Source organism: Geotrypetes seraphini, chromosome 2 (assembly GCF_902459505.1).
Source record: "Geotrypetes seraphini chromosome 2, aGeoSer1.1, whole genome shotgun sequence".
Classification (NCBI taxonomy): Eukaryota; Metazoa; Chordata; class Amphibia; order Gymnophiona; family Dermophiidae; genus Geotrypetes; species Geotrypetes seraphini.
The window spans coordinates 119,033,698-119,061,520 of NC_047085.1; the positions used below are offsets into that span (position 1 = coordinate 119,033,698).

The window sequence follows — 27,823 nt, forward strand, 5'->3', positions numbered from 1 at the left end:
TTAAACCTAGATATTTAGTGTTGGGCCTTATCCAGTCACCAACATTGACATTTTTTTTAAGTTGGCTAGCGCTTGCATAATTAACTCAGTATTAAGAGCTAATTGGCCATTCATTAGTACATAAAGCAGGGTGGATTTGATTTAAATAATGGGTTTCTACAAACTCATTCTTGCTGGTATAATCTTAATATTTACAACTAGATGTCATCAGAATAGGCCAGTTTTTGATATACTGCTCAAAACATTCCACTACAGAGTTCTTCTAACATCTTGTTGGAGTGTTAGCTTGGTGCTACCCATTCTTTCAGAGCTTCAGCAAAATGATTGTTATGGAAGTATTTAGCAATTTAATGACATTTACTGTATATACTCTAAATATAAGTCGATCCAAATATGTCGAGATCCCCATTCCCCCCCCCCCCAAAATGAGGAAAAAGGTTGAATATAAGTTGGGTGGCTTAATATTCAAGTGCCCTGCTGTGCCAGTCCCCTTCCCTCCATCCCTATCAGGCTCTGCGCCCAGCCGCCTCCCTGCCTGGCACTGCACCGTGCCCCCTTCCGTCCCTCCTGTCAGGCTCAGTATCCAGCCCCCTCCCTGCCAGGCATTGTACACAGCCCCCTTCCTCCCAGGCTTACACCCTTCCCCCCTCCCTACCCTGTCCCCCCTCCATGCCCTGTCCATCATACCTCCTCTTCTGAGAATTCACAGGAGCCATTCAGGAAGCTCCTTAGTGTCGAGTAGCTGTGCCAGACCGTGCTCCCGCTCAGTACCACTCGGCGGCTGAAGCTGGAACTCGCGGTAGCAACTGACCGGGTTAGCAGCGGGACTGGAGGCAGAAAGCTCGCTCCTGTCTGCTACACCTCTGGACCACCAGGAATCCCAGTGGCAGAGGAGGTAAGATGGACAGGGCAGGAGGGGGGGGACAGGTGCAGAGCCTAGTGGCCCGGCGGAGGCCTGCAATAAGTCTGGGAGTGGGATCGGATGTGTGCTGGACACTGGCCCGAATATAAACCAGGTCCTCCATTTTTGGGCCCGTTTTTTGGCCCCCAAATCCCAGTTTGTATTCAAGTATATATCGTAGTTTCTATTTCTGGGACACTGAAGTCTTTGGCTAGGAGGTCCAGCAAATAAGCACTTTAATCTTATGTTATTAGCTTCATATTTTCATCATGCTCTTCTAAATTTCTTCTCATGGTGGATACATTTGCAGCATTGTCTATAACTAAACTGTATACTAGACATTTTAATTTTTGTTTGCATTTTATTATAGCTTTTGTTGCTACTTTCTGTAAGTATTGTGCTGTATGTGCATTTCCTGAGGTATCAGTTGTTTCTGCAAAAAAGACATTCCCTTCTTTTGTTATACAAGCACATACAAGATCATTGTGGATCATTTCTCCACTCATCAAGACGTGCCAAAAAATTTAAGCATTGCATGAATATACAGCCTAATAAGTAAAACTAATCCTTATATCATGATGAATAGCTTTTGGAATAAAATGCATGTTAAATACAAAATTTAGATAGATATTTTTTCTCAGAACAGCATTTTTTTAAATCCTATTTTAAATTAAAAAAATATCTGATTTAAATAAAAAACATCATTGATTTTTATCCATTCTGGCATAAAGATAGGACTATGCATTCTTATTTATGCACTAACACTGGCTGGCTAGCTCTAAATATCGGGAGCTAATCAACTCCACCCTCAACACGTTGGCTTGCATGTTGGTGCTAATTGATTGTTTTCAGCGAAGATAACCAGTTAATTGCTGCTCAGAATAACCCGATAGCTGCTGATGAGTTAACTGGTCAGCAGCCGTTCCTGGCCAGTAAAGTTGGTTTGAATATTGACTGGAGTATGCTTATTTCTCATTTACTGTGTTTACAAGAGAGTAAAGGAGTAGTCTGGTAGAGCAGCTACAGTTCTTGGAAGCCTTAGGCAAGTCATTTAACCCTTCGTGCCTTCGGAGAAGACAGTGTGTGGTCGCCAAAAGTCTTTAGGGCACATCTGAATTTGAATCTAAGTTTACAAGGCATTTTAACACCTCTCTTGTACAAAATGAGTCATACCAATGACTCACAACTTATAATATGATAAAAATCTGTAAAATCATGAGTTATATTCTGTGTTATCATTTTCTCATGTATTGTTAGTTTGTTAAATGTATCAATGAGAGTTTTATGGAGAAGGTAGGAGTGCGTGTTGGGGTTGAGAAACAAGAAGAAATGGATAGGTGATCAGAGGGTGACAAAGCAGTATAATTTTATGGTTTATAATGTGATAGGACTCCAGTCATGGTACATGGGCTTGTCGTGCCACTGGGGCTTGCGTGCATCTGTGAAGCTGAAAGCTATGCTGTCGGTAGTTTCACTACCAGCAGGGCCTCCCAAGGCTGACAGGTTTCAGCGGAGATGTCAGACTAACGATGTACCACCCATCTGGGCAGCAGTAGATGGGCAGTGTAGGAGGCGGAAGATCGCTTTTGATGCGACAATGGCACCAACATTGAATTTATACTGTTTAGAAGAAAGATCTGGCAATCTACTTCTGTATTCTGCCATGAAAACTTGATGATTTTCATCAAGTCGCTAGGACTCAAACACGAGTCAATAATACCTAACAAAAACAAAAAATCATGAGTAGGGTAAAACATGTAGATTTACTTTTGTAAAGAGTAAGCAATTCACAAGGACTGGGGGATATGCAATGAAGCTACTTAGTAATATACAATATATACTCAAATAAAAACTGAGATATTGGGGGCAAAAAATGGGGGTCTCAGTTTATATTCAGGTCAGCACTGACCCGCCCCCTCCCAAACCTGTTTGCAGGCCTCTGCCGAGCTTGCCATGAGACCAGGTAGTCCAGTGGTGGCCAAGACAGGAGGGATCCCTCCCGCCTCTTGTCCCAGCCAGAGTCTAATTATTTTTATCTCCCTCCTGTCTCCCCCGCAAACCTTGGGTCAGTGTTTCTCAAGCCGCTTGTGGGGGCTAAACGGCACTGCGTGGGTCTCCCACCCCCCTTCCTTCTCAGTTGCTGCTATTACTGGGGATCCCATATTCTCCTTCCTGCCCTCCAGCTGCATTGCCAAAGTTGACCTGGAAGGCTTCCCTCCGATATCAGAGCTGATGTCGGAGGGAAGCTTTCCGGGTCAGCTGCGGATCCAAGTTACCTCAACAGTCCTTCCTGCCTTCAGCCGCACTTGTTTGCAGGAATGTGGGCAGCGGCTCTTGCACGCTGCATAGCTGACCCGGAAGCCTTCCCCCGACATCATAGCTGACGTCTGAGGGAAGGTGTGCAGGTAGCCATGTGCAGCGTGTAAGAGCCACTGCCTGTGTCCCTGCAAACAAGTATGGCTGAAGGCAGGAAGGAGCAGCCTTGCTGGACGGCCCTGAAGGGAGCGAGTGTGGTCCTAGTGCGAGCAAGTAAGAGAGAGAGGGGGACAATGGGAGGGATACACAGGATCATAGGATAGGAAACAGTCAGGGACTGGTGATCCTGGTGGCCCTGCAGGCCTTGGTATGCAAATCTGGTGTATCTTCAGAGAGGCAGGTGCCTGATTCTGCTGGTTCATCTGGGCAAACCATCTAATTTCAGGAGTGTCCAAAAATTCAGTATAAACTTTTCTACTGTTAAGAGAATGAAACTAATGGCCAATTTTTGCCGATCTTTTACCTTCTTATTCGCAAAAATTTGGAATGAGCTTCCTTCTGAAGTCAGATTTCTTTCTCAATTATCAATCTTTCGGAAAGTGCTGAAAACTTACTTACTTCAGAACTTTCTGACAGATTCCTCTGCTTCAAACTAATGATTACACAAGCTGAGGTCTTGTCCAGTTCTTTATTTGTTCTGTGAATATTAGTGAACTGAGTTGAGCCCTGTTGAAGGGATGAATCGGTATATAAAACCAAGGATTGGATTGGATTTTTCTGTCAAGGCCTGGTTCGCATGTAAAATCCGGAATGCGTTGATCTTACCGAATGGCTCTGATTTGGAAGGATTACTTAGAGGTTGTGGTTATGACTTTCCTTAGAGCAAAGAAGTCTGTAATGGTTGCAACTTACACTAAGACCTGGAAGACCTTCCAGTTGTGCTGTGCCAAGGAGCAGGTGGAGCCTGAGAGGGCTTCCATTCCAGTGATCCTTGCATTCCTGCAAGCTGGTCTTGAAAAGAGCCTTGCAGCTTCATCTCTTAAAGTGCAGGTATCTCGTTCTTTTGGGCTTGGAAAGGCTTGCAGTCTCTGGTGTCTCACCCAGATATCACTAAGTTTTTGAGGGGGCTCTCAGATTGAGACCCCTGTTGTGCAGACCATTCCCATTCCTCAGTGTGGTTCTGAAGGGCCTGGCCCATACTCCATAAGAACCTTATATGGAAGCTTCCCTGGTGGACCTTACATTTAAGACAATGTTTTTGGTTGCCATAGTCTTGGTGAGAAGGATCTCGGGCTCTCTCATTTAGGGAACCCCGTTTCACAGAGCCTGGTGTTTCTCTGCACACAGTACTTTCCTTTTTTCCGAATGTAGTTTCTGCCTTCCATGTCAATCAGATATGTTTGCCTGCCTTTCACCCTACGGGTTTGTCGAAACAAGACAGACTTTTGCGGAAGCTGGATGTGCATAGAGAGTGCTGCCCGAGCCACGATTTGAATCGATTCACCGATTCACTTCAGATAAATCAATTTGAATCGATTTGTTTTTGCAAAAAATCGAACTCACCAATTCGTCGTCCCCCTTTCTAGAGACCCATTTGGGCTTTCCCTCTGCCACCGGAGTCCTTCCATCTAATGTAATTTCTGGTTTTGTGAAACCCGAAGTTACATCAGAAGCAAGGAACCCGAAAGCCTTGAGCATGTGCAGATGCTCAAGGCCCAGCACATAGAAGAAGGCAGATCTTCGGGCGCCGGCACTGGCATGTCCTATGTGTTGGTACCGGTGCCAAATAGGGGTAAGGAATGTGATCGGGTGGGTGGGTGCCTGGGGGATGCCGGATCTCGGCGGGGGGTGATGCGACGCGAGCAGGGGGTGCCACGAGGGGGGATGGTGGATCACGCAGGGGGGGGGCGACAAGAGTGGGGGGATGGCAGATCACGCGGGGGGAGCCAGGCCGGTTCTTGCGGAGGGTAAAGCAGCGCCGCCGGCCTCGGGGGATGGGGTAGATGGGAACGAATCAATACTCCAGAGAGGCCTCACCTTCGTTTTCCACTCGAGGCACCGCAAAGTCATTGAGACCCTCTCGAGGCCATCCTCCTTTTCCTCCTTCCTCCATCGAATGGCTGAGGACCTGGATCTTAAATTAGACTCTGGTTCTAAGTACTCTTAAGGAGTATTTAGAGGAAATGAGTTTGCCTTGGCCTCCTGCAGAGTCTCTCAAACTTCCTCTTAACAGGCTTCTTTCTCAAACTTTCAAACGAAACCTGGAGACTCCTTATGCCATCCCTGCTCTTCCAGGCAAGTTAGAATCGAGATATAGAACTGTACATTGCAAGTGCTTTGAGAACTCTCAACTATCTCATCAGTCCCTTCTTGTGGAATCTTCCTTAAAGAGGAGTCATCCTTCCAGGGTCTATGCTACCGTACCTCCTGGCAGAGAGGGCAGGACCATGGACAAGTTTGGCTATCGTCTTTATCAAAATTCGATGATGGCCTCCAGGGTTTTGAATTATAATTTCATCTTTACTTACTTATTTTAAGTGTTTTATTGATATACTGGTTTTACTAAAGACCTTGCTCAGACTTTTGGAGTTCCAACAAGTCATTGCTACCTTAGCACAACTCCGGTTGCACCTTCTTCAGTCATCTTATGATGCCTTTGAACTTTCCTTGAGGGTCACTGCTTTCTCAGTAGTGATGTGCCGCCTTGCCTGGCTTTGCATCATTGATATGGATCCCAACATTCAGGATCGTCTGGCCAATATTCCTTGTGAAGGCAATGACCTCTTTGATGAACATAGTCAGACCAGAGCCTAAGCCAGCTCCTACTAAGCCTTCTCGACCTGTTCCATCCTATCAGAGGCGTTATCCTCCGAGGGCAGCTCCTTACACTCGAGCACCTTCCAAGAAACCGCAACAACAGCAGAAGCAACAGAAACCTCAGCCTTCTGCTGCACCAAAGCCTTTTTGACTGTCTCAAACGGAGCATAACCTACATTGTTCTGCCTCTTTTCTCTCCTCGGTCATCTCCATCATTTTTACCATCGATGGGAGACCATTACATCCGATCTCTGTGTGCTGTCGATAATCAGGGAAGGATACTCTCTTTATGTCACTCAAATTCCATCAGAGCTTCCTCCAAGAGAGTATCCTTCCAATCCATCCCAGACCGCCCTTCTTCTTCAGGAAGCTCAAGCTCTGCTTCATCTACGTGCCATTGAGGAAGTTCCCTTGGGAACAGCAGAGCAGGGTTTTTTATTCCTGTTACTTCCTAGTTCTGAAGAAGACGGGCGATTTGCGGCCTCAGGATCTCAGGGCTCTCAACAAATTTTTGGTCAAAAAAAAATTTTGCATGTTGTCCCTGGCATCCCTTTATCTCCCTTCTAGATCAGCACGATTGGTTGTTTTCTTTAGATCTCAAAGAGGCTTACACTCAACATCCCCCTTCATCCAGCCTCCTGTCAGTACCTCAGATTTCGTGTGGGGAATCTGCATTTTTTGTACAGTGCTACCCTTCGGCCTGGCATCGTCTCCAAGAGTGTTCACCAAGTGCCTAGTGGTGGTTGCAGCAGCTCTGCGGAACCATGGTCTTCAACATGGATTTACTAAGGGGAGATCCTGCCAATCCAACCTGATCAGCTTCTTTGACTGGGTGACGAGGAAGCTGGATGTTGGGGAGTCCCTGGACATCGTGTACCTGGACTTCAGTAAAGCATTCGATAGCGTACCACACCGCAGGTTGCTGAGCAAGATGAATTCTATAGGATTGGGCGACACATTGACGAAATGGGTTGGGAACTGGCTTGGAGGGTAGTGGTGAACGGCACCCCCTCCGAAATGACGGAGGTAATCAGTGGAGTGCCGCAGGGCTCGGTCCTGGGCCCGATCCTATTCAACATCTTTATAAGAGACTTGGCAGAAGGGCTGCGAGGTAAAATAACATTATTCGCCGATGACGCCAAACTAAGCAATGTAGTGGGCAAAAGCACAACAGACATAAATTCAATGTCCGACAACATGATGCACGACCTACTCCTACTAGAGCGCTGGTCTAGGTCCTGGCAACTCAGCTTCAATGCCAAAAAATGCAAAGTCATGCACCTGGGCAGCCAAAATCCATGCAAGACTTACACCCTTAATGGCGAGATCCTAACAAGAACTGAAGCAGAACGAGACTTAGGGGTTATCGTCAGTGAGAACATGAAGACTGCCAATCAAGTGGAGCAAGCTTAATCCAAGGCAAGGCAAATCATAGCCTGAAGTCATTATGCCATTGTATAGATCCATGGTGAGGCCCCACCTGGAATACTGTGTGCAATTCTGGAGGCCGCATTACCGTAAGGATGTGCTGAGACTGGAGTTGGTCCAGAGAATGGCCACCCGGATGGTCTCGGGACTCAAGGATCTCCCGTACGAGGAACGGCTGGATAAGTTGCAGCTGTACTCACTCGAGGAATGCAGAGAGAGGGGTGACATGATCGAGACATTCAAGTATCTCACGGGCGCATCGAGGTGGAAGAAGATATCTTCTTTTTCAAGGGTCCCGCAGCAACAAGGGGGCATCCGTGGAAAATCAGGGGCGGGAAACTGCACGGGGACACCAGGAAATTCTTTTTCACTGAAAGGGTGGTTGATTGCTGGAATAGTCTTCCACTTCAGGTTATTGAGGCCAGCAGCGTGCCTGATTTTAAGGCCAAATGGGATAGACACGTGGGATCTATTCACAGAGAAAGGTAGGGGAGGGTCATTGGGGTGGGCAGACTAGATGGGCCGTGGCCCTTATCTGCCGTCTATTTCTGTGTTTCTATGTTTCAGGTGTCATTCCCCCCCCCCTCCTACCTGGATGACTGGCTTATCAAAGATTCAACATCTTAGGGGATTATTGTAGCGACCCAATGGACTACATGGTTCCTACAAAACTTGGGATTCGAAATCGACTTTCCCAAATCCCACCTTCAGCCCTCTCAAAACCTACAGTTCATCGGGGCTGTTCTGGACACTGTCCAACTCAGAGCATTCCTTCCTCAGCAGCGTCTGGATGCTCTCCTTCAGCTTTGCCGCAAAATGTCTTCCCTTTCTTCACTCTCAGCGAGACACATAATGGTACTACTCGGTCACATGGTCTCGACTGTTCACGTGACTCCTTTTGTCAGACTTCACCTCAGAATTCCTCAGTGGACACTGTCATCTCAGTGGGCGCAGGCTTGCGACCCACTCTCTCAACACATTACAGTCACTCCTTCATTGGTGGATGCTCTCTTCCAATCTCTCCAGATGTTTACTGTTTCAGACACCCCTTCATCAGAAGTTCCTTATGACAGATTCTTCAACCTACACTTGGGGGGCTCATCTCGACGGTCTCTGTACTCAAGGCCACTGGTCCAGCACGGATCATCAGTGTCACATCAATCTGTTGGAACTCAGAGCGATCTTCAATGCTCTCAAAGCTTTTCAGCATCTTCTTCAAGACCAGGTAGTCCTTATTCGAACAGACAATCAAGTTGCTATGTACTACGTCAACAAGCAGGGAGGAACAGGATCTCTCCCTCTTTGTCAGGAAGCTCAAAAGGTGTGAGCTATCCATCGCAACACCTTCCTGAAAGTAGTCTACATTCAAGGAGAGAAAATCTGCCTGGCGGACAAATTGAGTCATCTTCTGCAACCTCACGAATGGACATTCAATTCCTCGCATTTTCATCACATTTTTTCTCTGTGGGGAACTCCTCAAATAGATCTCTTTGTGTCTCCCCACAACCACAAACTGCCTCAGACTATAATTAAGGAAGAAACTAAGGATTTTAACACTGATGTTGTTATCCATCTGGGAACAAATGGCCTGGCCAACAACTCCACACTTGCAGCACAGAAAGCTTTTTGGGAGCTTGGTGAGGGCTTGAAACCTTTTGAAAAGACTTTAGCTTTTTCTGAAATACTACCTGCATACGGAAAGGGAGAGCAAAGAGTAAAAAACACAGAGGACTTTAAACTCAAAGCCTGATGTTATCAAGAAGGCTTTAGGTACATAGGAGGATGGGGAAATACATGGAAGGACAAGAGTTATATTGCACTGATGGGCTACATATTACTACAGCAGGAAAAAGAAACCTTGCAGAGAAATTTAGACAATATGTTTCTAGGCATTTAAACTAGAAGGTGGGGGTGGTGTATGTATGAGAGGACAATTATAGAGACCACCCTCGGCAAAAGAAAAGATGTGATAGTAGTAAAGATTGCAACATAAACAATATCAGCAACTCATTTCTTAGCATTGCAACAGAAAGTGAAACGAATCAAAAATCTATAGAAAAAGGAGATTACTGCTGAAAAATAGCTGAAGACGGGGACAATATGTGAGGTTATTAAATTTGCTGATGACACCAAACTCTGTGGCAGGATTAGAACCACGGAAGACTGTGAAGACCTACAAAGGGACCTAACGAGACTGGAAAAGTGGGCAAAAAAGTGGCAAATGAGTTTTTAACATAGAGAAATGCAAGGTCATGCATGTAGGGAAAAAGAACCCAATGTTCAGCTACAAAATGGGGGGATCATTGTTAGGGGTGAGCAACCTTGAAAGAGACCTGGGGGTGATGGTGGACACAACATTAAAAGCATCTTCACAGTGTGCGATAGCAGCAAAGAAAGCGAACAGAATGTTGGGTATCATTAAAAAGGGTATCACAACCAGGACGAAGGAAGTCATCATGCCGCTGTATCGTGCAATGGTGCGCCCGCACCTGGAGTACTGTGTCCAGTACTGGTCGCCGTACCTCAAGAAAGACATGGCAGTACTTGAGGGGGTCCAGAGAAGAGCGACTAAATTGATAAAAGGTATGGAAAACTTTTCATACACTGACAGGTTGAAAATGCTGGGGCTTTTTTCCCTAGAGAAGAGGAGACTTAGAGGAGACATGATAGAAACCTTCAAAATCCTGAAGGGCATAGAGAAGGTAGACAGGGACAGATTCTTCAGACTGTGGGGAACCACAAGTACTAGGGGTCACTCGGAGAAATTGAAAGGGGACAGGTTTAGGACAAATGCTAGGAAGTTCTTTTTTACCTAGAGAGTGGTGGACACATGGAACGCGCTTCCGGAGGTTGTGATAGGCCAGAGCACAGTACGGGGGTTCAAGGAAGGTTTGGATAAGTTCCTGAAGGATAAGGGGATTGAGGGGTACAGATAGAAGCAGAGGTAGGTTATATAAATGGTCAGGAACCACTTCACAGGTCATAGACCTGTTGGGCCGCCGCGGGAGCGGACCGCTGGGCGCGATGGACCTCTGGTCTGACCCAGCGGAGGCAACTTCTTATGTTCTTACCACAAATGCTCGCAGTCTAAGCAAAAAAGTTCATGATCTGCAAGCCCTGATGTTAGAGGCAGATCTAGATATTGTCGTTATCACAGAGACATGGTTCAGTGAATCACATGGATGGGATGCAAGCATACTGGGATATAATCTTTTTAGGAAGGATAGAGATGGTCAAAAAGGTGGAGGAGTAGCGGTTTGCTAAACCGTTTGCAGATTTTTCTTTTCGGAGCTGTCCTGCTTGTCTTGTACAGCTCTTTTTCAGCGATGGGTAAAAGGAAGGGAGCTATGCGGCCAGGACCTCCGGTGACCATAAGCTCCAAACCGATGAAGCAGATGACGTTGGACGCTGGATTGACGCGCCAGCCAATGAAGGCTTCCCTGACTTCGGGAGGAACTCCGAGTGAATTGGCAGACCTTAGTATTGATTGAGCATCATTGAGCCCGATTCAGAGACAGGCACCTTCCCAACCTGGGAGCAGGAATCCTGCATCGGAGGAGGTGGACCAGTTGTTCCAGGGAAGTGTGCAGCTGCTAAGCCCCGGAGAGAAGGTGGGAGAAGAAGAGAAGGGAGGACAACTTCCCACTGCGTCAGGACCAACAACACCCGCTGCAGGAATAGGTGAGATACTGCCTGCTCCGCATGAACAATTTGGGGAGATCATAAAGCCTGATAAAGTCAGCATGGACGACCTGTGGAAGGCCATAACCACTATGGACTCCAATCTTAGAAAAGCTGTTAATATGGTACGTTCGGACTGTGCCGTTATTAGCTCCCAGGTTAATACACAAGGAGTAACTCTGAAGGAACATTCTGTAACTATTAAACAACATGAAGAACAAATTTCTCAAATAAAATCATTAGAGATTGAGATTATAAAAGAAAGGGCTGTTTTCCAGAAAAAATTAGAATACATGGAGAATAAACAGAGAAGGAATAATTTGAGATTATTAAATTTTCCTAAATCTCCAGTTATTTCTCCCTTGGAAATGGTGAGGAAATATCTGAAGGAGATTCTTCTAATTCCAATAGAAGGAATGCCACCAATAACAAGAGTCCAGAGTATCTCTATGGGTACTCAGAAACAAATAGCTTCTACTCCAACAGGAGAACTTGAGATACAAGAGAGTACCGTATTTTCACACATATAACGCGCATATGTGTATAACACTCATACGCGTATAGCGCGTGGGAACAAAGCATTGCTGTAAAAAAAAAAATCTATATAGCACGCACACGTGTATACCGCGCCTGCTGCTATAACCTCCTCCCGCCACCCCCGCTTACTTCCTCTTCTGGCCTGTGAAACGGCATCCTCCCCCGCGATCCTACATCCCCCCCCAGCACCGCAAAGACATCGCTTACCCGATTGGGCACCAGCACCAATGCATAGGACGTGCCAGTGCCCGAAGATCCTCTCTCGCCTGGCCTGGGCTTGGCTGGGCGGTGCGAGGGAGATCCTCCCTCTTCCCTGTGCTGGTCTGGTCTGGGCTTTGAGCATTTGCGCATGCTCAAAGCCTTCTGGTCTCGCTCTCTCCGAGATTCTGAATCTGAGAATCTCGAAGAGAGCAAGACCAGAAGGCTTTGAGCATGCGCAAATGCTCAAAGCCAAGACCAGCCCAGCACAGGGAAGAGGGAGGATCTCCCTCGCACCGCCCAGCCCAGCACAGCCCAGGCGAGGGAGGATCTTCGGGCACTGGCACGTCCTGTGCATTGGTGCTGGTGCCGGTGCCCAATCGGGTAAGCGATGTCTTTGCGGTGCGGGGGACATGTAGGATCGCGGGGGGGGGGGGGGACGCGAGTGGGGGGAAGGATGCCGGTTCGCAGGGGGGATGCCGGATAGCAATGAGAAAAAAAAGAATTGTATAACGCGCTCACACATATAACGCGCATGGTTATAATCGATTTGTAAAATCGTATATAACGCGCACGTTATATGCGTGAAAATACAGTAAATTAGATCTGACAAACATTCTGGAAAGTTCCCTAGAGGTAATAACAGAGAGAACTACTCTTATAGTGACATTCGCCTTGGAGTTTGATAGAGACTTAGTTTTTCGCTCTTACTTCAGACACATGAAGGACTCTTTCCTTGGCTCAGTAGTAAGAATTTTTCCCAATATTTCCAAAGAAACACAGAAGAAAAGGAAGGATTTCCTATTATATCAGCCCAGAGTGGTTGCCCTAGGGGCGTCATTTCTATTAAAATTTCCTGTTAAATGCTGCGTCTCTTTGCAAGGGAAGAATTTCTTATTTTATGAACCTAAGCAATTGCTAGAATTTATTGTAGCTAGAGAAGGGGGAGGGGTAACTATTGGTTTAGTTGGGGAGAGATATCATGCCTTCTAATCTGTCTAATTGAGATTTATATTTACTTATGTAGTTGTTATATTTCCTTGTTCTTGGATCCAATTTGTGGACCAAATATTTTGTTTTTAATTTCTATATATATATATAGTATAGTCATTGTGACTCTAGGTTTCAATTCCCTAATTCTTTTGCAAGTGTATTTTGCTTGTTTGTTATATTAAAGTTTCAATAAATAAAAAAAAAGGTGGAGGAGTAGCTCTCTATGTAAAGATCAATATCCAAGCGACTGAAATGCAAGGGACCTGGAGAAAGGAAGAAGCGATATGGATCGCTCTGAAAAGAGAAGATGGAACTTCTATCTACGTGGATATAGTCTACAGACCTCCAACTCAATCGCAGCAAATTGATAAAGATCTGATTTTGGTTATCCAAAAATTTGGAAGGAAAGAGGAGGTGCTGCTGTTGGGAGATTTCAACCTGCCGGATGCGGAATGGAATGTTCCGTCTGCGGAATCAGAAAGAAGTAGGGAGATTGTGGATGCCTTTCAAGAGGCTCTGCTCAGATAAATGGTGACGGAACCCATGAGGGAAAAAAGCGATATTGGATCTGGTCCTCACAAATGGAAAGAGTATTTCTAATGTTCGAGAGGGTGATCACCTGGGAAGTAACGATCGTGAAACAGTTTGGTTTGATATAATGGCTAAAGTGGAGAGCGGCCGCATGATACTTAAAGTCCTAGATTTCAAACGTACGGACTTTAATTAAATGGCAGAGTACCTGAAGAAATAGCTGTTAGGATGGGAGGACATAAGAGAAGTGGAAAGATAGTGGTCTAAGCTGAAAGGAGCGATTAAAAATGACTATGGACCTCTATGTGAAGAAAATAAATAAAAACAAGAGAAAAAGGAAGCCGATATGGTTCTCCAAACTAGTGGCGGAGAAAATAAAGGCGAAAGAGTTGGCGTTCGTGAAATATTAAAAAACCCAAGAACAGGAGTGCAGAACGGACTACAGGGTGAAACTGAAAGAAGCCAAGAGAGAGATATGTCTGGCGAAAGCATAGGTGGAAGAACAAATGGCTAAAAATGTAAAAAAGGGAGACAAAAATTTTTTCAGATATATTAGTGAAAGGAGGAAGATGAAAAAAGGAAATGCTAAACTAAATGATGCTGGGAACCGATATGTGGAGAGTGATGAGGAAAAAGCAAATGTGTTAAACAAATATTTCTGTTCGGTGTTCACAGAAGAAAATCCTGGAGAAGGACCGAGATTGTCTGGCAAAGTTACACGAGAAAATGGAGTAGATTCTGCGCCGTTCATGGAGGAGAGTGTTTATGATCAACTTGAAAAACTGAAGGTGGACAAAGCGATGGGATCAGACAGGATCCATCCCAGGATACTAAGGGAGCTCAGAAAGGTTCTGGCGAGTCCTATTAAAGACTTGTTCAACAAATCTCTGGAGACGGGAGTGGTTCCTGGGGATTGGAGGAGAGCGGATGTGGTCCCTATTCACAAAACTGGTCCCTATTCACAAAAGTGGTTACAGGGATGAAGCGGGAAACTACAGGCCGGTGAGCCTCACTTTAGTTGTTGGAAAAATAATGGAAATGTTGCTGAAAGAAAGGATAGTGTACTTCCTTGAATCTAATGGGTTACAGGATCCGAGGCAACATAGCTTTACAAAAGGTAAATCGTGCCAAACGAACCTGATTGAATTTTTTGATTGGGTGACCAGAGATCTGGATCGAGGACATATGCTAGATGTAATTTACTTAGATTTCAGCAAAGCCTTTGTTATCCCAGGACAAGCAGGCAGCATATTCTTAACGTATGGGTGACGTCACCGACGGAGCCCCGGTACGGACCTTTTTAACTAGAAAGTTCTAGTTGGCCGCACCGCGCGTGCGCGAGTGCCTTCCCGCCCGACGGAGGAGTGCGTGGTCTCCAGTTTCTTCGTTTCCGCGGAGCGAAGAAGACGCATGTGGTATTCAACGGCTGTTGAACACTCCTTTTTTGCCTTCCCGCTCGCGTTATTTTGATTTTTTCTGCTTTTTTCCTTCGGGTTTTTTCCTTTGTCTAATTTACAAAAAAAAAAAAAAAAAAAACTTTATTTTTTCCTTTATTTTTCAACAGGCCCCGGCGGGGCCTGTTGCCATCATACAAGCCTCCGGCTTTGATTTCGCTGAGGCCGTATTCCCCTTCATGCCCCCTCAGCCGGGTTTTAAGAAGTGCCAGCGGTGTGCACGCCCGATTTCCCTTTCGGACCCACACAACTGGTGCCTACAGTGCTTGGGTCCGGAACATCGGGCTGACACCTGCACCCGCTGCGCGACTCTTCAAAAACGCACACTTAAAAATAGACAAATTCAGCAGAATCTCCTCTTCGGCACCGGTTCTGCTATGGATCCGACCCCGACGTCGACGGCACCGCCGAAATCGGCACCGTCAACATCGACACCACCTGATCCTTCTGCGGGGTCGATGGCGCCAGGTAAGCCAGCTAAGAAGCCTTCCACTTCCCTTGAGCGCCCTCCAGCCACGGCGGTGACACCGGTCCTTCCGACGTCCCGCAAGTCCCGTAAGCGCTCCGCTCCGATAACGGTGAGTGCCTCTTCATCGGCCTCCTCATCACCGGAGCGTAGAGCGGCACCTATGGTACCGAAGAAAAGTAAAACGGTACCGGTGCCCCCATTGGAGGACCGTATCTCGGCCATCCTCCAAACTAAATTACAGGAGCAACTCGAGCACCAGCTTCAGGAACTGCTCCCAACCCTGCTGGCACCGCTCCTTCCGGTACCGGTCCGGCCCGAGCCTCGCACCACTACGCCAGTGGCCACCCCCTCGGTACCGATGAATACTTCGATGCCGGTCTTATCGGCACAGCCTACATTACAGACCTGCACGGCGGAGGACCCATCCCGAACCCAAGATCGACATCGATCGTCTCGGGACCGGGATCGACACCACTCCTCCCGGGACAGAGATCGGCACCGGTCTTCATCCCCCGGCACCGTATCCATGAGATCTGGCAAGTCCCTTTCTAAAACCCGCCATGCTGAGCCGGCCATCAGGGACCCTGACTTATGGGAGCAATCCCCCCTCGGTACCGAGGAGGATGCCTCTTCCACTGATGAGGAACCCTCCATGGCTGAATCCACCTCCAAGCCCGAGCAGTCCTCATTTACAAAATTCCTTCGGGAGATGTCTGGGGCTCTTTCCATCCCACTCGAGTCCGACTCCAAGAAATCCCAGGCCTTTTTAGAAGCCTTGGACTTCGACCAACCTCCCAAGGAATTTCTCAAACTCCCCGTCCATGATATTCTGCGGGAGACGTTTTATAAAAACTTGGAGAACCCCCTTACTGTTCCAGGTGCCCCTAAGAAACTGGACAGTTTATACAGGGTCATCCCTATCCCGGGATTTGATAAACCCCAGTTGCCACATGAGAGCCTCCTAGTAGAATCCACTCTCAAGAAATCTCATGGTTCCAGTGTCTATGCCTCCACCCCTCCTGGCAGAGAGGGTAAAACAATGGATAAATTTGGAAAGCGCCTATACCAGAATGCCATGCTGGCTAGCAGAGCCAACAATTATTCATTTCATTTTTCTTTTTATATGAAATATCTGGTACAACAACTTTCTGCTCTGCAAAAGTACATCCCTGAACGCAAGGTCCCTTTGTTTCAACAACAAATTTCCACCCTCCTTCAGCTCAGGAAGTTCATGGTACGCTCAATCTATGACTCCTTCGAGCTCTCCTCCCGTGCCTCTGCTCTGGCAATTGCTATGCGACGCCTTGCCTGGCTGAGAGTATCTGACCTGGATGTCAACCACCAAGACCGCCTTGCCAACGCGCCCTGTCTTGGTGATGAACTTTTTGGGGAGTCTCTAGATACCACCACACAAAAACTTTCGGCTCATGAGACCAGATGGGACACCCTCATTAAGCCTAAAAAGAAGACTCCGCCGACACGACCATACAGACCTCAGTCTTCTTACCAACGTCGCTTTTCTGCTAGGCCGCTGAATCCTCCTCAACAGCAATCTCGTCGGCCTCGCCAACAACAGCAACAACACTCTCAGGCTCGCTCGCAATCTCACCAGACAGCTAAGCCTCTCCCTCAAACTAAGCCTCCTCAGCCCTTTTGACTCCTTTCTCCAGGGCATAGCCAGTCTCCAACCCTCGCTGCCTCTGCCTCAACCTATCGGGGGCCGCCTCACCATCTTTCTACGACGCTGGGAGGCCATCACATCAGACCTGTGGGTTCTAAACATCATCCGTCACGGATACTCACTAAGGTTTCAGACTCTTCCTCCAGACCATCCTCCCGTAGAGTCTGCTTCTCACTCCTCCCAAACTCCTCTCCTCCTCAGGGAGGTCCAATCCCTCCTCCTTCTCAATGCCATCGAAGAAGTTCCACCAGACCAAAGAGGTCAGGGATTTTACTCCCGCTACTTCTTGGTACCCAAGAAAACAGGAGATCTTCGTCCTATCCTCGACCTCAGGAACCTCAACAAGTGTTTGGTCAAGGAAAAGTTCAGAATGCTCTCACTTGCCACACTTTATCCTCTTCTGTCTCAACACGACTGGCTATGTTCCCTGGACCTCAAGGAGGCCTACACTCACATCCCAATCCATCAGGCTTCACGTCGCTACCTCCGATTCCAGATACTCAATCACCACTATCAGTACAAAGTGCTTCCCTTTGGTCTCGCATCTTCGCCCAGGGTGTTCACCAAGTGCCTGATTGTGGTAGCGGCCTGTCTCAGGTCCCACAACCTTCAAGTGTTCCCCTACTTGGACGATTGGTTGGTGAAAGCAACGACCGCTCCACTTGTGCTGCAATCCACTCACCACACCATCTCTTTCCTCCATCTCTTGGGGTTCGAGATCAATTATCCCAAGTCGCATCTGCTTCCCACGCAGCGCCTTCAGTTCATCGGAGCACTTCTCGATACCAACTCCATGAGAGCGTTCCTTCCTGCCGACCGGCACCGGACACTGCTTCACCTCTGTCGACAGGTGCTCATCCAACCATCCATCCCTGCTCGCCAGATGATGATTCTTCTGGGTCACATGGCCTCGACAGTCCATGTGGTTCCTCTGGCGCGACTCCATTTGAGGATACCGCAATGGACCCTCGCCAACCAATGGTCGCAGACCAGGGATCCTCTTTCTCATCCCATCTCTGTGACATCATCTCTTCAGCACTCTCTTCAATGGTGGTTGAACTCCTCAAATCTTTCCAGGGGCCTCCTTCTTCATCCGCCCCCTCATTCCATGATCATCACCACAGATGCCTCCCCCTATGCATGGGGAGCTCACATAGGGGATCTACGCACCCAGGGACTCTGGACCCCTCAGGAGCGTCAACATCACATCAATTTCCTGGAACTCAGAGCCATGTTTTATGCTCTCAAGGCCTTCCAGCACCTTCTCTATCCTCAGGTTCTTCTCCTGTGCACGGACAACCAAGTCGCCATGTACTACATCAACAAGCAAGGCGGCACCGGATCTCGTCTCCTTTGTCAGGAGGCCCTCCGAATTTGGACCTGGGCCACAGCCCACAATCTTTTTCTCAAAGCAGTCTATATCCAGGGCGAACAGAACTCCCTGGCCGACCAGCTCAGCCGCATCCTTCAACCTCACGAGTGGACCCTGGATCCTCCCACTCTCCACTCCATCTTTGCTCGATGGGGCACTCCACAGGTGGACCTCTTTGCAGCTCCTCACAACCATCAGCTGCCCCAGTTCTGCTCCAGACTCTACTCTCCACATCGTCTGGCACCGGATGCATTCCTACTCGACTGGACGGATCGGTTCCTCTATGCCTTCCCTCCACTTCCTCTGATGTTGCGGACCCTGTTCAAGCTCCGCAAGGACAGGGCCACCATGATTCTCATCGCCCCTCGGTGGCCCAGACAACATTGGTTCTCCCTCCTGCTTCAGCTCAGTTCCAGGGATCCCATTCCTCTACCTGTGTTTCCTACTCTTCTTACACAGCAACATCAGTCTCTACTACATCCCAATCTGTCTTCGCTCCACCTGACAGCTTGGTTTCTCTCGGGCTGACCTCTCCAGAAAACCTGTCTCAGCCAGTCCGTCGCATTTTGGATGCCTCCAGGAAACCCTCCACACTCCAATGTTACCATCAGAAGTGGACCCGGTTCTCCGCTTGGTGTCTTCTTCATCATCACAATCCCACCTCTCTGGCGGTGGAAACTGTACTGGACTATTTGCTCTCTCTCTCCGACGCTGGCCTCAAGTCGACCTCAATCAGAGTCCACCTCAGTGCCATCACTGCGTTTCATGAGCCTATCCTTGGAAAACCCCTCACGGCTCATCCTCTGGTTTCCCGGTTCATGAGAGGCCTCTTCAATATCAAACCACCTCTTCAGCCTCCCCCAGTCGTCTGGGACCTCAATGTGGTTTTGTCAGCCCTCATGAAACCTCCTTTTGAGCCTCTGGCTACTACCTCGCTCAAACTTCTCACATGGAAGGTGCTTTTCCTCATTGCCATCACCTCTGCCAGGAGGGTTAGTGAGCTACATGCACTGGTCGCCGATCCACCGTTCACTGTTTTTCACCATGACAAGGTGGTTCTGCGTACCCATCCTAAATTCCTTCCTAAGGTGGTTTCAGCCTTTCACCTCAACCAGTCCATCGTGCTGCCTGTTTTCTTCCCTAAACCCCATTCTCATCCTGGGGAACAGGCTCTTCACACGCTGGATTGTAAGCGTGCCCTGGCGTACTACCTTGACCGTACCAGGGCTCACCGATCCTCTCCCCAACTTTTTCTGACCTTCGATCCTAATCGTCTGGGTCACCCTGTATCTAAACGAACGCTGTCCAATTGGCTTGCTGCCTGTATTGCGTTCTGTTATGCTCGGGCCGGCCTGTCACTGGAAGGACCTGTCACGGCCCACAGGGTCAGAGCTATGGCTGCTTCTGTGGCTTTCCTCCGTTCCACTCCTATTGAGGAAATCTGCAAGGCGGCCACTTGGTCTTCAGTTCACACATTCACTACTCACTACTGTCTGGATGCCTTCTCCAGACGGGATGGACACTTTGGTCAATCTGTGTTACAAAATTTATTTTCCTAATGGCCAACCATCCCTCCTCCCTCTCTGTTAGCTTAGAGGTCACCCATACGTTAAGAATATGCTGCCTGCTTGTCCTGGGATAAAGCACAGTTACTTACCGTAACAGGTGTTATCCAGGGACAGCAGGCAGATATTCTTACGACCCACCCACCTCCCCGGGTTGGCTTCTTAGCTGGCTTATCCTAACTGGAGACCACGCACTCCTCCGTCGGGCGGGAAGGCACTCGCGCACGCGCGGTGCGGCCAACTAGAACTTTCTAGTTAAAAAGGTCCGTACCGGGGCTCCGTCGGTGACGTCACCCATACGTTAAGAATATCTGCCTGCTGTCCCTGGATAACACCTGTTACGGTAAGTAACTGTGCTATACGGTTCCTCATAGGAGGCTGTTGAATGAACTTGAAGGGCTGAAGTTAGGACCCAAAGTGGTGAACTGGGTTAGAAACTGGCTGTCGGATAGACGCCAGAGGGTGGTGGTTAATGGAAGTCGCTTGGAGGAAGGAAAGGTGAGTAGTCGAGTCCCTCAGGGTTCGGTGCTAGGGTCAATCCTGTTCAATATGTTTGTGAGTGACATTGCTGAAGGGTTAGAACAGTGGTTCCCAAACCTGTCCTGGGGGACCCCCAGCCAGTCCGGTTTTCAAGATATTCCTAATGAATATGCATGAGAGAGATTTGCATACCTGTCACTTCTATTATATGCAAATCTCTCTCATGCATATTCATTAGGGATATCTTGAAAACCTGACTGGCTGGGGGTCCCCCAGGACAGGTTTGGGAACCATTGGGCTAGAAGGAAAAGTGTGCCTTTTTGCAGATGATACTAAGATTTGTAACAAAGTAGACACTGAAGAGGGAGTGGAAAATATGAAAAAGGAACTGCCAATGGTGGCCAGTCTAGGTCACAAGTACCTAGCAAAAAACCTAAACAGTAGCAACATTCCATGCTACCGATCCCAGGGCAAGAATTGACTTCCCCATGTCTATTTGTCTCAATAGCAGACTATAGGCTTTTCCTCCAAGAACTTGTCCAAACCCAGCTACGTTAACCACTATTACCACATCCTCTGACAGAGAAAAGATATTTCTTCCTAGTTGGTTTTAAAAGCATTCCCTGTAGCTTCAAGTGCCCCTAGTCTTTGTAATTTTTGATGGAGTAAAAATCGATTCACTTGTACCTGTTTTGCACCACTCAGGATTTTGTAGACTTCAATGATATCAGTCCATGACTTCATGCATAGACATCAAGAAGTTTTCCTCCTGTTTGATGGCCGGTGCTATAGTGCTTTTTTAGGACCAACATCTTCAGATTCAATTCTGAGGACTTGTGAGGATTCTGCATCATCTTCGTTGCACAGGGACCTTGATGCTGGGCATCGAGTGAAGATAAAGAAGCATGGTGGCAGGAGCTCCAGAGCTCTGGGCACCGTCCAGGAGTACAATGGAGGGGGGGGAAACAGAAAAATGTGAATGTGCCATTGGTCATGGTGGGGGTAGGCTGAAGCTTGAAGAGGAAAGTAGGAAGAAATTTCAGGCCTTAGGCTGGGGAAAATTTGTGCAAAAACACTACAAATTAACATCATAGAATTCTCCCAGGAGTATATAGCTCATACATTTCACCATAGCTCTGGTGTTGGTGACTTTCATTTATTTTAGTATGTATAGATGGACTGAAGGTACTGATGTAAACCGTTCTGTGCTCTCCTTGGAGAACAGTATAGAAAATTAAATAAATAAATGAAGGATGTGTCAGCTGTCACAATCTCTTCTTTCTTATTGCTTTGGGAGCCCTGTTTTACTGCACTTGATTTTTTGGTGGATGTATTAGTTTGCAACAGTGAATCAGTGCAAAGTCCACAAGATTTTGGCAAGCATTGATTGAATCAATGAAGTCTGTTTTCTTTGCATTTTGTCAGCAGAGGATTATGTAAATATACTGTGTGACATCTTTCCTTCTTCTGTTTCAGTCTACAAGAATTGGAATGCCAGTAAATGCCATCCGCAAACAAAGCACAGATGAAGAAGTCACATCATTAGCAAAGTCACTAATCAAATCTTGGAAGAAACTATTAGGTATAATTTTCTGTATGCATTTGTGTGTGTGTGTTTTGTATATGGATTGGTGATACTGAGATTCTATAAGATTCACCTTTGCTATTTTTGAGAACAGACTTGCTTCTTAACTATATGTCACAAACCCCCTCTTTTACAAACGCATAGCACGGGTTTTAGCAATGGCGGTAACTGCTCCAGCGCTCATAGAATTCCTATGTATGTCAGAGCAGTTACCGCTGCTGCAAGCAGTAAAACTCGTGCTAAGCGTTCGTGAAAGGAAAGTTATCACTGCCTGATATTCAGGGGCAGACTAGTACAGTATATACTCAAATATAAGCTGAGATTTTTGGGCCAAATAACTCGGCTTATATTTTGTCAGCGCCCCTCTCCCCGACCTGTTGCAGGCCTGGTGGTCCACCTGCCTCCTGTCCCAGCTGACTGTTAAAACTTTTGCCTCCCCAGCGTACCTTTAAAATCCTCGGTGATCCAACATTGGACCAAAGCAGGAGTGGTTTTCTCATGCTCCTGCCCCGTGGAGAGCCACTAGTGATTGGCTGCCACAAGTTCTCATGAGGCCCAAAAGAACTCTCAGCAGCCGATCTATAGCGGCGCTGCATGGGGCAGGAGCCTGGGAAGACTGCTCCTGTTCCAGTTCACCTGGGATTTTAAACATATGCAGGGAAGGCAGGAGGGAGGTAAAAGTTTTAACAGTTGGCCAGGACAGGAGGTGGAAGGGATCCCTCCTGTCCCGATCCACTGCTGGACCACCAGGTGTTGGCCTGCAAGACATTGGGAGGGAAGGAGGGAGAGGGAACGATAAAGGGTACAGGGCAGGGAGGAAGGGGAGACAGGTTGCAGAGCCTGGCAGGGCAGGAAGGGAAGGGGGACTGGGTGCAAAGCCTGGTAGGGCAGGAATGGAGGGGGACTGGGTGCAGGGCACTTGAATATAACACACACACACACACACGGTTTATATTCGAGTCAACCTTTTTTCCTCCTTTTTTGGGGGAAAAAGGTTACCTCAGTTTAAATCTGGGTAGCTTATATTCAAATATATAAGTTAAAATTGTAACATTGTTTATTTATCAACCTCTAAGAAAGAATTATCGAGATTATCATTGATACAGAACACAGTAATGGACTGAAGAAATAAGAATATGTAATGTTATTTTATTGTGAATTGCATTGGTTGCCTTTGGAGGCCCAGGTACTGTTTAAGCTGGGTTGTTTTTGTTATAAGGCTTTACATGGAGCAGCCCCTACCTATCTGATTAATAGTTTCTCCATAGCTACACACAAATATAGTAGAAAACCCCATACTTTGTTTAATTTTCCTTCAGTAAAGGGCTGTAAAAGTAAGAAATTTCTTAATCATTCTTTAGCATCTCGAGCAGCTTCTCACAAAAATGAATTTCGATCACTGTTGCTCTCAGCTGATTCCTATAGACATTTCAGAAAACAGCTAAAAACTTATCTTTTTACAGAATATTTGACTACTTAATTCATACAACCCTTGATTATGTTTAATGTTTATAATTTTTTGTTAACTGCGTTGAACTTTCTGGTAACGCGGTTTATAAGTACAATGTTATGTTATGTAAAATCCTGAACCTCCAGGGTAGCATTTTCAAAAGTGCTCCCTGTTCCAAGCACAGGACCCAAGAGACAGGCAGAGCTCCGGAATATAAATGTGTGGATGAAGTGATGGTGCAGGGAGGAGGGTTTTAGATTTGTTAGGAACTGGGCAGCATACTGGGGAAGGGGGAGCCTATTCTTTAAAGTTGGGCTCCACCTTAACCAGAGTGAAACCAGGCTGCTGGAGTCAGCATTTGAAAAGAAGATAGAGCAGCTTTTAAACTAGAAACTGGGGGAAGGCCGAATGTCGCTTAAAAGAGCTTGGTTCGGGGCAAGGTATCTTTCAAAAAAATATCATCATAAAAGGGAAGACAGAGTATCCCGATAGTGAAATTGCAATACAGGCCACTATAGACCAGATTTCCTTAAATACAGGCTGATTTTAAAGACTGCAAATTATCCATGCCAACTGATGAGCAAATTGTAAATAAGATATGACAAACTTTGTTTGAAATGTCTGTATGAAAATGCTAGAAGCCTAAGAAACAAGAAGGAAGAGTTAAAATATATTGCACTAAATGAAAGGATAGATCTACCATATTTTTCGCTCCATAAGACGCACTTTTTTTTTTTAAACACCCCACCCCATCGTACCTTTTTAAAGGCCCGCACCAAATACGGTTCTCCCTAGTGTCTGTGAGCGTCCGGCTGTCTTCTTGGTTCACACACAGTGTCCTCCGGATTCCCCCCTTTAAAGCTATTTAGGCTTGCGGGGAGGGGGGGGTCCTTTCCTCCAAGCTGCTTCACGCACTCTGCAAGAGAGGTCATCTTCGGCGCTGTAACCGCCGCTGTGCTAATTATGGTAGCCTGCAGAGTGAACCCAGCAGGCTGCCATTGGCCTCCAAAGTACGTTGCCTCTGCCGTGGTCCCACCCCCGACGTCAGAGAAGGGGTGGGACCGTGGTAGAGGAAATGGGCTTCGGAGTCCAATGGTAGCCTGCTAGGTTCACTCTGCAGGCTGCCATAATTAGCTCAGCAGACCTCTCAACAGAAAAGGAGAGCTGTGTCTCCCACGATCTCCTGCCCCAGGTGGCGAGCAAGAAGAGCAACTGTTGGGGAGGTGATGAGAGCCTGCCAACTCCTGAACATGAATTCGGACCCGGGCATAAGCTGCAGCCCTGCACTGTGAGGGCTTCTACCAACCATCCCAGCTCAACCCAGCACCGTCTAGGAGCCGGAGACAATAACCTCTCAGGAAGCAGGGAAGGTAAGGCCCCACCCATTGTGAGTGCCCCGATGGGACGCTGGATCTGGACACGGAGGGTGGGGGGAGAGAGACAGAAAAGGATGGGAAACAGACTTGAAGACAGGGCAGATGCTGGACTAGAGGGGGTAGAGAGGGGAAGACTCAAAATGTTAGCAGAAGGAAGATAGAGAGAGGGAGAAAACTGAAACAAAGGGGAGGCAGAAGAGAGGGGGTAGCTGTTGGGCTTGGGGGTGTATAGAGGGAAGAGAGAGACTGCAGAGAGGTGGAAAGATTCTTGACCAGGGAGGGAGGAAGGAAGGAGAGAAAGAGAAGCAGAGAAAGACCTGGAAGGAGAACAAATGTTGGACATGGGTTGGGGGTTGGTAAGCAGAAGAAAGGCAGAGAGAGAGAGGCCTGGACCAAAGGTGGTGGTAGGTATAAAGGAGAACTGACACTGGATCTGAGAAAGGGAAAAGAGATAGAGACCTGGACCCAAAGGGGATGGGGCTGGATTGTTAAAGAAATGTTGGACGTACAGTCAGAAGGAAGTCCAACCAGAAACTAATTAAATCGCCAGACAACAAAGGTAGGAAAAATTATTTTATTTTCAGTTTAGTGATCGAAATGTGTCAGGTTTGAGAATTTATATCTGTTGTGTGTATATGAATAATGAAAGGAAGAAATTACATTAGTAGGGGAGGGGGGACAGGGTGCATAGCCTTACAAGGAGTGTGGGATTGGGTGCAGAGCCTGGCAGGGAGTGAGGGGGGCTAGGTGCAGAGCCTGGTATGTGTTAGTATACAATTTGCTTTAGAATTTTTTTTTTTCTTGTTTTCCTACTCTGATGGCCTCTTTTACAAAGCCATGCTAGCGGCTGCGCTGCGCTAATGGTCCCGAAGCCAGATTTAAAGGGCTTCGGAGCTGTTGCCGCACAGCAGCCGCTAGCGCGGCTTTGTAAAAAAGGCCGTAAATCTAGGGTGCATCTTATGGTCAGGTGCGTCTTATGGAGCAAAAAATATGGTAATAGGCATCTCTGAGATCTGATGGAAGAAAGATAATTAAAGGGACACTCATATCAGGGTACAAACTATATTGCAAGGATAGGGTGGATTGAATTGGTGGAGGCATAGCATTATATATTAAGGAGGGCCTTGAATTGAATGGACTGGAAATGCTACAGGAACTGAAACACACCTTGGAATCCCTATAGGTAGAAATTCCATGTGTAAGGATGAACAGACAGATGCTGAAATGTTATCAGAAATTAGGGAGGCAAATAAACTGGGTAAGAATAATTCTGTGTGATTTCAACTACCCCAATATTGATTGGGTAAATGTAACATCAGGGCATGCTAGGGAGATAAAATTCCTTGATGAAATCAAAGACTGCTTTATGGAGCAGCAGGTTCAGGAACCGACAAGAGGTGAAGCAATTCTGGATGTAAGTGGAGCATATGAATTGGTGTGGGAGGTAATGGTTCTAGGGCTGCTTCATTACAGTGATCATAAGATGATCACATTTGATATAATCCCTTGAATAAGTTCACACAGGAAATCCAATACAATAGCATTTAACTTTATGAAAGGAAATTAGGATAACATGAGGAGAATGGTAAAAAAGAAAATTAGAGGAGCAGCTGCAAAGGTCAAAAATAAACATCAGGCATAAATGTTATTCAAAAGTATCATCCTGGAAACCCAGACTATATATATTCCATGTATTAAAAAATGAGGAAGGAAGACCAAACGGCAGCCGGTGTGGTTAACGAGTGAAGTGAAGTGAAGCTAAAAGAGAATTCTTCGAAAAGTGGAAGAAGAATCTGACTGAAAATAATTGTAAACAGCACAAGGAATAGCAAGTCAACTGCAAGGCACTAATAAGGAAGGCAAAGAGAGACCTTAATAAAAAGATTATGCTGGAAGCAAAAACACACAGTAAAAACTTCTTTAGGTATATTAAAAGCAAGAAGCCAGGAGTTACCGGTGCCAGAAATGGTATTTAATTCTGATGAATCAGAGAAACTCAACAAATCTATGTAATGCTGGAAGATATAATGGGTGAATTTGACAAATTGAACAGTAACAAATCGCTTGGACTGGATTGAACACTTACCAGAGTGCTGATAAAATTGTAAACATGAAATTGCAGAGCTATTGTTAGTAATTTTTCTTTAAAATCCAACATAGTACCAGAAGACTTGGAGGGTAGCCAACATGACGCTGATTTTTTAAAAAGGGTTCCAGAGGTGAACTGGGAAATTATAGACCAGTTAGTCTGACATTGGTGCTGGGCAGAATGGAAGAGACTATTATATAGAGGGGGAAACATTTTTCCTGTCTACTGTTGCTCAATACATTGTTCTGGAAGTTTCAGGAAGGTCTCAAAATGTCCCAGAAAGTTCTGGAAGGTCTCAGAATATCCCAGAAGGATGAGATCATCTTTTGCAGACCACAAGGATAGGAGCAGGAATGTGACAGTCTTGCAAGATCTCATATACATTACATCAGCCCAATTCATTTCAGTCCCAGCCTTTTACAACATAGTAAGAGGCAGAAGCAGATACATGCTGTTCCACAGCCATGCCTGTGATAAGCCACTGGTAACTGGCACCAACTATTATACGACGCACACAGAACTCTCACAATCCCAATATCTAGTTCCTAGCATACACAGTCTTATTTGCCAACTTGACCCCTAGTGACATTACTATGATACTACTGTTACAGGTAATTGAGGTTACCTTGGTGTAGTTAGTGTTTATCCTCACTATTCATTTTTTATTTTAATTAATTTGAATTTACTATACCACCTTTAACTACAGATAAACCCATCTCTACAGTTTTCAAGTGTTAGATTTATGTGGACTTTGCTTCACTTGAAGCCTCCTATCAAGCTATCTTCTATGTTTGGGGACCTCAAGGTAGTGTTAAACTAGCTTATGGCAGTTCCCTCTGAGCATAGATAAGAGAGCAGAGTAGATGGACCAGCAGGTCTTTCTTTGCCACGATCTGTCATGTTATTATTAACTGGATTTGTGAAATGTAGATGTTCTATTTGCTAGAAGTGATACATGCC

General features: G+C 46.6%; 1 protein-coding gene across 2 annotated transcripts in view; it reads left to right on the forward strand.

Moving 5' to 3' along the window:
* TCEA1 (transcription elongation factor A1) overlaps positions 1-27,823 on the forward strand; it is a 170,768-nt gene that overhangs the window by 14,124 nt on the left and 128,821 nt on the right. For both annotated transcript variants that reach the window (XM_033933660.1, XM_033933659.1), the window contains exon 3: positions 21,840-21,945. In XM_033933660.1, the coding sequence (XP_033789551.1) occupies positions 21,840-21,945 (106 nt within the window). The remainder of the gene's footprint in view (positions 1-21,839; positions 21,946-27,823) is intronic.